The sequence below is a fragment of the Chrysochloris asiatica genome, unplaced genomic scaffold (genome assembly GCF_000296735.1).
Source record: "Chrysochloris asiatica unplaced genomic scaffold, ChrAsi1.0 scaffold00064, whole genome shotgun sequence".
Taxonomy (NCBI): Eukaryota; Metazoa; Chordata; class Mammalia; order Afrosoricida; family Chrysochloridae; genus Chrysochloris; species Chrysochloris asiatica.
In genome coordinates, this window is record NW_006408582.1 from 3,075,234 (window position 1) to 3,083,679 (window position 8,446).

The 8,446-nt window shown below is 49.9% G+C and overlaps 1 protein-coding gene across 1 annotated transcript; it reads left to right on the forward strand.

Annotated features, from left to right (window-relative positions):
- The first annotated feature begins 900 nt into the window (after positions 1 to 900).
- Positions 901 to 6,886, forward strand: SOX7 (SRY (sex determining region Y)-box 7). Its single transcript, XM_006864332.1, has 2 exons — positions 901 to 1,212; positions 5,950 to 6,886. The coding sequence occupies exons 1-2, from the start codon at positions 975 to 977 to the stop codon at positions 6,873 to 6,875; spliced, it is 1,164 nt and encodes a 387-aa protein (XP_006864394.1). The 5' UTR covers positions 901 to 974; the 3' UTR covers positions 6,876 to 6,886.
- Positions 6,887 to 8,446: the final 1,560 nt, after the last annotated feature.

An 8,446-nucleotide genomic window follows, 5' to 3' on the forward strand; every position in this document is an offset into this window, starting at 1 on the left:
AATGAGGGGACTCGGTGAGAGAAGAGCTAGAGGACAGGGAATTGGAGACCAGGACAACAGAACTGGGGCTAGGGGAAGGACTGAGAGTGGGTAAAAGATAAATGAGAAGACAGACTCTCCCGCTGAGAGTCAGGGAGGGGCGGGGGCGTAAGGGAATCTTCAGGTACTAACTGCTCAGAACTCAACAGCCCGATGCAGATCTTGGAAGCCAGCCCCACCCCTCGCCAGCATCTGGGGCTGCTCCAGTTGGCGGGACGAGATTGCTAAACCTCCATTATTTTAGAAAATCAGTTAAGTGTGCTCTCTTACGAACAGCTCATTGGATGCTTTTGGGGAAATTCATATGAAATGTTTCTCTTGAGCGCCCGGGCATTCCCAGAAAAAAAAAAAACCTGTTAAGGTTCGGTTCTCCATAGAATTCCAAGCGCAAAGAAGTTGGAGTGTAACCGGGCGGAGGCCTCAGCAAGTCAGTCAGGGGCTGGCTCCCAGCGTCTCTGCGAGGGAACTGCGAAGGGCCGCGCCCCACCTGCCGACCCGGTCGCTGCGCTCGACTCCGGGCGAGGCTACGCCTTTGTCGCGGAAGGTCGACCAGCACCTGCGGTCTGGGAGCGAGCAGGAGGAAGCCCGAGGTGCCGCTGGAGCGCAGTCAGGACTCCTGGAGGTGGAGGCGAAGGCGAAGAGGCGGGTTGGGGGCGGGCACTGGGAAGCGGGGGCGGCCTCCAGAGTTGGCCCTGCTCCTCCCCCGCCCAGCAGGTCGGTGCAGGGACACGGCGGTCCCGGACGAAGGGAGGGGGCCAGCGCGCCGGGACGGAAGGAGGAGCCGCGCCACCTTTGAGAGTCATTGGAGGACGCGGCCGCCCGAAGCTGATAAATAAGGGACTGCAGTTGCGGGCTAAGTTGGACGCCCCCAACCTGTGCAAGGGCCAGGTCAGCCCCAACCCAGCGAAACCAAGCGAGGAGACCCCTGTGCGGCCATGACCTCCCTGTTGGGAGCTTACCCGTGGCCCGAGGGGCTTGAGTGCCCGGCCCTGGAAGCCGAGCTGTCGGATGGGCTGTCCCCGCCGGCCGTCCCGCGCCCCCCGGGGGACAAGGGCTCCGAGAGCCGTATCCGGCGACCCATGAACGCCTTCATGGTGTGGGCCAAGGACGAGAGGAAACGACTGGCGGTGCAGAACCCAGACCTGCACAACGCGGAGCTCAGCAAGATGCTAGGTGAGTGAGAGAGTAGGGAGTCAGCCCGAAGGTCGGCGGGCAGGGATCAGCTTGCCTGGGGCAGGGGTTCGGCCAGAGGCGGGGTCTGGGCTTAGGCTGAGAAAAGTCAGAAAGGAGGCCGTAGAATGCGCGAAGAAGTTGGGAAGCTTTGAGTATGCCTGGAGTACGTGTGCGCTCGTTTTAGCTGACTGGGTGCTCACTGTATCCACGAAATTATTCATACACTGAGTATGGATGTGCGTGCGGGTGTTGGAGTTTCAGAGCCCGACAGATAGGTGAGATCCAATATGAAGCCTCACAGCCTGCAATAGGAACAGAGTAGCTGCCGCCCCGCTCCAGACCCCTGGAGGTAACCGGACGACTGGCCTTGGCTGGGACTGGGACGGGACCGCCGGGCGACTGGAAACGTCTCGCCGAGCACTGTTTTTCCGGGTCGGTAAAAATCCGCGCGCAAGGAAGCGGCGGGTAACGGAAACAAAAAGGTCACAAACTCGACATTTGCTAGGAATACCGAAGAGGGAAACCCTATTATTCCCTGCACTTTACGATTGGCACAATCACAGAGGTGTTTGTTGCAGATAAAAATATTAACGAATATATGTGAAATGGAACATTGCTAGAACGCATCCCTGCTTTAACTTAATTAAAATAACAGCAAAAGAAGTCTACACAAATAGACTCGATTCGTTATTCAAGTTCTCAATCGCAGGAGTGTAGGTAATTTAATTCGGATTATTTTGGTGGCCAGTGAGGGTCTGTCCTAGAGCCGCGCCGCTTCTCGGCTTCTGCGGCCCTGATCCTGGCTGGGGAGGGGCCAGATCCGAAGACCCCAAGACTGCCCTTTAGTGCGTGGAGGAGTTTAGGTCACATCCGAAATCTGACGTTCCTGTCGGATTCTTTTCTTTCTCCAGTGTCTGAAGTTGAGCACTTCCTCCCAACGCTTTTGACCTTTGACGTGGTTTTTATTCGTTTTAACTGTAGGAAACCTTTAAAAGCATTTTGTGATCAAGTACGCTCCAGGCCCTGTGAGAAAGGATGTGCGTGGTAACCAGAGACTGGCCGGGTCCTCCCCAACCCTACCCAGCTTGGCTCCAAACGGAGCCCTTCCTTTTCCTGTCAGAACTGAGGGCTCCTTCCCTGGGTGGAACCATGGGGTGAGGACGTGATGCCCACCTATGTGCTGGCTAAAGCCATATACCCTCAGAGCAATTTAGATGCCCACTGGGCTAAAAAAAAAAAAAAAAAAAGGGGGGGGAGTTATTGCCCATAACCCAGCCTGCTGACTAGCGGTACTAAAGACAAATTATGACTTTCCTACTTCCTAGGCAAGGAGCTCTGGTAGCGTAGTGGTCAGCAAAGTCAGCAGTTCGAAACTACCAGCTGTTCCGCGGGAGAAAGATGAGGCATTCTTCTCGGAAACCCTGTACAGGGTCGCTATGAGTCGGAACAGGGTCGCTATGAGTCGGAACAGGGTCGCTATGAGTCAGAACAGGGTCGCTATGAGTCAGAACTGACTCCACGGTACATAACAAACATCCTAGGCACTTTACCATGTAAACCGATTACTCCATGAAAAATATTAAAAGTAATCTTTTGCTGATTGATATGAAGATAAACATAGATAAATATGGATATTTTGTTAACATTTTCTTCTACATAAAAGCTTATATTTCTCTAATGATTTTAACAGAAATTAAAAGTATTTTTATGAACCCCTAAAAATTACGTGGATCTTAGACACCACTTCATTGCCCTGGCACAGCTCAGAAAGGAAGGCCCAGGATTCTGACCAGAATAGCCAGTCCTGGCCAGAGATCAGAGAGGAGAGGAGATTGAGGAACCTTTCCCTTATGAGTACGGCTACCTGTTCCCAGGCAAAGAATTTAGGAGACAAATGTCTCCTGTGGACACTTGTGCACACACTTCAAGAGGTTACTGTGCATTTTTCAGGAGAGACACTGATTCCCAGTTAACATCACAATCACCTGGCACTGGGTGAGGGAAATGAACATGGTGTTACTTTTTAAAAGATAGAATCTGTATGCTTGTTCGTGAGGGAGGCTGCAGAATGCATCCCCTCCAACCCCATAGTCTTACCCAGCCCTTGGTTATCTGATCTGTGAAAAGGAATGGCTTGATGTGAGAATCCCAACTTTGTTTTACTGTGAGCTTTCCAAACATTAAAAAGACATTTTGAGTATCTTCTCCCAGTACTTTTAGTTGGCTGCCATCGAGTCAGCACTACTCATAGCAACCCTATGCACAACAGAACGAAACACTGCCCCGTCCTGGGCCAACCTCATGATTGTTGCCATGCTTGAGCCCATTTAGTAACATGTAAAATGGAGCTGAGGTTTTTATTAATGCTACACTATCCAGGTCTATTTAGAAACTACTTTCACATATCTGCAGACAGTGTATGGGGTACATCTGAATCTTGGGCCTCGTGCAACACCACAGCCTGGGGACCAACAACCTTTAGGGTCCCTCCAGTCCCAAATCCAGAGTTCCTAGCACTTTTCAAATGATCCTTTTAAGTAACAGCTATGTACAGGGTCGCTATGAATTGGAACCGACTCCATGGCACAAAACCCCCACTACCATTATATGAATTGGGGTCTCCATCACAATAGTTACAAACTTTCAGCCAGATGGTGGTGGTAGTCATGTGCTGTCAGGTCAGATCTGATTCATAGCAACCCTGTGTAGGGTTTCCGATGCTCTATAGAGGCCAAAAGGCTCTTCTTTTTCTTTTGGAGCAACTGGTGGATCTTAACTACGGACCTTTTGGTTAACAGCCCAAGGCATAACCCACTATACCACCAGTGCTCCCACCCAAATGGTTAACAAATCCTACCCCATGATCCCCTTTGAGGGCTTTGGCCCATGGACCCAGTCAGTGCCTGTCGGGCACATAGCTTTGTATGCTGCCCTGGGCCCTGTTTGTGGAGAGTACTGCTGGCTAGGTGGCCCCTTTCTTTAAGGGCTTAGTCAGGAGCATTAACCTCTGTTGGCTAACTCTTAGTGATTCTCAAGCTTTATGAGACATTGGAGTCACTGGGGAACTTGTTAAAATTGTAAAATCCTGGGCTCACTTGAAGAGATAATTGAGGAGGTAGCAATTTAAGTGGTCTGGAAGCTACCTTCAGAAGACATTGCAACTGGAGGAGTGCACAATGTACTTTAAGGAAGGAAAGAGAAACAAAAGTAATTTAGAAAACAACAGACTAGTGAGTAACAATGAAAATAAAACACAAGGGAACACAGTCTGTTTTGCATGAATAGGGTAGAAGCATTTGTTGTTGTTGTTATGTGCCATGGAGTCGGTTCCGACTCATAGCAACCCTGTACAGGGTTTCCGAGGCTGTAAATCTTTACAGGAAGAGAACCCCTCATCTTTCTCCCGTGGAACAGCTGGTAGTTTCAAACTGCTGACCTTGCGGTCCACAGCCCGATTCGTAACCACTATGCTACCAGAGCTCCTTGGGGTAGAAGCATAGGATATTTTAAAAGAGAATAGTTCTGAGGTGAGTAGTATCCCAGTGTCTTTATTCTATAGTGAGGAAAATAGAGGCCTGGGGAAGCTAACAAATAGACTTCTGTACGGCTGAGCAGATGAACCCTGCCACAGTTGAAGGGTCAGAGGTAGATGAGCACTGAGTGGTAGCCTATATGTATATTGCACATGTTCAAGTGTGTGTGGGGGAATGTGCCCCTATGTGTGTGGGTATGTATGCATCTGTTTATGTGTGTGCATGGGTGTGTGTGTGTTACAGGCAGATGCTCTCATTCTGCCCCTGACCAAGTCTTAACTGCAGCAGGGTCGTGTTTGACCTTCAGATGTAAGGGGGTAGTTATTTGTTAACCTAAGTGAGATCATATAATTTACGTACATCTGTGAAACTATTGACTGAGCCTGAGTTCCCTCACAGGAAAGCCTGTGAGGTTGATGCCATGAGTAAATATTACAGTATCACTTCCTGAGAGGCAGCAACAATCAACAAAGGCAGGAGCGTTCCTTAAAATTTAATTAGAATTGACAATCAAAGGGTTAGAAGAGCCCCAAATCAATGCTTTGGTGGTTATAGATTTTCCCCTTCCCTGACATTGGGTCAGGTGGGCTATTGGCTACCAATCTTCCTTTATATACATACACATGTGTTGTCTTGGTGTGGCACTGGACTACGATCAGCACTGGCATAGGATCAGCACTGGACTACGAACGACAAGGTCGGTGGTTCAAACCCACCAGCAGTTCATTGGAAACCCTATACAGGGTCGCTATGAGTAAGAAATGACTTGACAACACTTAACGTATATACATATTGTTGTTAAGTGCTGTCCAGTTGATTCTGACTCATAGTGACCCTATATAGGGTTTCCAAGGAGCAGCTGGTGAGCTTGAACTGCTGACCTTGTGGTTCCAACCGACCATGCATTCCAGCGCATTAACCACAGTGCCACTTATCCGGTGGCTTTTATGAAAAGGTGATGTGTCTTTGTGTACAGTTGCATGGAGTGGTTTTGTGAGATTCGAGAAGGAAAACGTGGCTTAGCTTCACTTTGTGTGCAGGGCCTGTGGCATGAAGAGAATGGCTGTGAGAGGGGAAGGGAGAGAGGTGGATGGAGCAGCATGGTGTATGTAATGGTCAGAGAGGGTAGTCTGAGGGACAGGTGTGCCTGCCTCCCAAAGCAGCCTAGACACTGAAGGTGGCCTTCTCTGGCTTGTGTGAGCAGGAAAATCGTGGAAGGCTCTGACGCTATCCCAGAAGAGGCCCTATGTGGATGAGGCTGAGCGGCTGCGGGTGCAGCACATGCAGGATTATCCCAACTACAAGTACCGACCCCGCAGGAAAAAACAGGTCAAGCGCCTCTGCAAGCGTGTGGACCCGGGCTTCCTCCTGAGCTCTCTCTCCCGCGACCAGAACACCCTGCCTGAGAAGAGGACTGGGAGCCGGGGCACTGTGGGTGAGAAGGAGGAGAGGGGTGAGTACTCCCCAGGTACCGCCCTGCCCAGCCTCAGGGGCTGCTACCACGAGGGGCCTGCTGGCAGCAGTGGCGGCACCACAGGCAGTATGGACACCTACCCGTACGGGTTGCCTACACCCCCGGAAATGTCTCCCCTGGACGTGCTGGAACCAGAGCAGACCTTCTTCTCCTCCCCCTGCCAGGAGGAGCATGCTCACTCTCACCGCATCCCACACCTGCCAGGGCCCCCATACTCCCCAGAGTATGCCCCTAGTCCCCTCCATTGTAGTCACCCCATGGGGTCTCTGGCCCTGGGCCAGTCCCCAGGAGTCTCTATGATACCCACTGTACCCGGCTGTCCCCCATCTCCTGCTTACTACTCCCCTGCCACCTACCACCCTCTCCACTCCAACCTCCATGCCCACCTGGGCCAGCTCTCGCCTCCTCCTGAGCACCCTGGCTTTGATGCCCTGGATCAGCTGAGCCAGGTAGAACTCCTGGAGGACATGGATCGCAATGAGTTCGACCAGTATTTGAACACTCCTGGCCACCCAGACTCTTCCTCAGGGGCTATGCCCCTCAGTGGGCATGCGCCGGTCTCCCATATAACACCAGCAGGCCCCACAGAGACCAGCCTCATCTCCGTCCTGGCTGACGCCACAGCAACGTACTACAACAGCTACAGTGTGTCATAGAGCCTGGAGGCAGCAGGTGCAGTCCTGCCCGTGTGCCTCTCCTCCCCAGTACCGCGTGGAGCTGAGAGACTATGCAGTATTACCAGCTTTCCTTGGACCGCCCTCAGGGTGTGGAGAGGTCTGAACTGCTGGCCCCAGGAGCCTTTGTCCTAAAGCTAAAGGGGGTCTTGCAATTTAAGTGCCCTCCTGTCTCCCCCTTGCCTGCTAGTTCCACTCCCTTCAGCCTACATTTTGAGTATATTCCTTCAAATGAGTTTTCACTGGCTCCACCCTGAGAACAAGGCAATGTAGTTGATGAAATATGCTGTTTAAAGGTAGAATTTTCATGAACCTCTCTTCCCAGTCCCCCTTGTTGAGACAAATGTGTGAAAAGCCCAGCATTTGCATCTCTCCTGCTTCCCACACAGCCGCTCTGAGCACAGCAGATGTGGTCTTTTAGGTCCTTCGTGGGAGAAGAGCAGTGGATAAGGCATCCAGGACTTGTGAGTTAGTCCCAGATCTGCCACAAGCAAGAAGAATGACACCCTGGTCTGCCACCTCCTCCCCTCCCTACACCCAAGCCTATTTTCCCATCAGCTAAGCGAGGGGCAGGCTTGAGGTCTAAGGCTCTCTCTGCCCCACACTTCTGATATAAGATTCTCTCAAGACTAACTAAAAGGAAAATGAGAAATTTGACTCCTTAATAAGCTCATTAGCATGCAACTTGGTGATAATTTGGTGGGCGCAATCCAAGGACACAAAGTTTTCTACACTTTCACTCCCTTCCATAATTATTTCATTCTTCCAAAAGGATTATTTTTCTGTTTGGAAAAAAAAAAAAGAGAGAAAGAAAATTCACCTTGATTTGGGGCCATAACGGCTATGGTTGAGTGTTTTTTTTTTGTTTTTAGCTAAGCTCTCTTTTATGACACACAGATTTCACAAGTATATACACAATCTAAATATAGATGGTGAGTGTAACTGAAATACACAAACTTTCACATACACCCTTAACTAAATACGAGGGTCTTAAATATTTTTGTGGAAAAATTATATTATCTTTTACTTCTTTCTTTGTTTTGAAGTCCCCTCATATGTGTCTGTGCATACCAAATATGATGTTTTTGTTAATGATGGTAATTTCACGTCAACTCTCTGATCCTAAAGACCGAACAAGCCTTGGTACCTAAAAGGAACTGGGAACAAAGCAGAGTTACTTTAAGTCTTGATGTGTTCATTTCTTGAACAAACTTTTAGCACATTCCCCCTCTCTGGAGGCAAAAGGAGTACCCTTCCCTGCTGTCTCTGTCTCTTTCTCTCCCTTTCCTGTTGTGTTTTCTTTGTTTCTGCTTCCTTTCTCTTTCTCCACGCCTGTATTAGACACTACTTCATAGCCAGAGCACCTGATTTATAATCCCAAATATAATGCCTATGGATTTGAAGGGAATTTGTTATCCTCACAAGCCAGCTGGTTCCTTAAGGCCAGTTCCCTCAGCCAACATTTTAGAACACCTTTCCTGCCTGCACTTTGATTATACTTAATACCCAAAGAGCAAAAATGCACTGTGATTCGGAACATGTTTCTGAGCCCT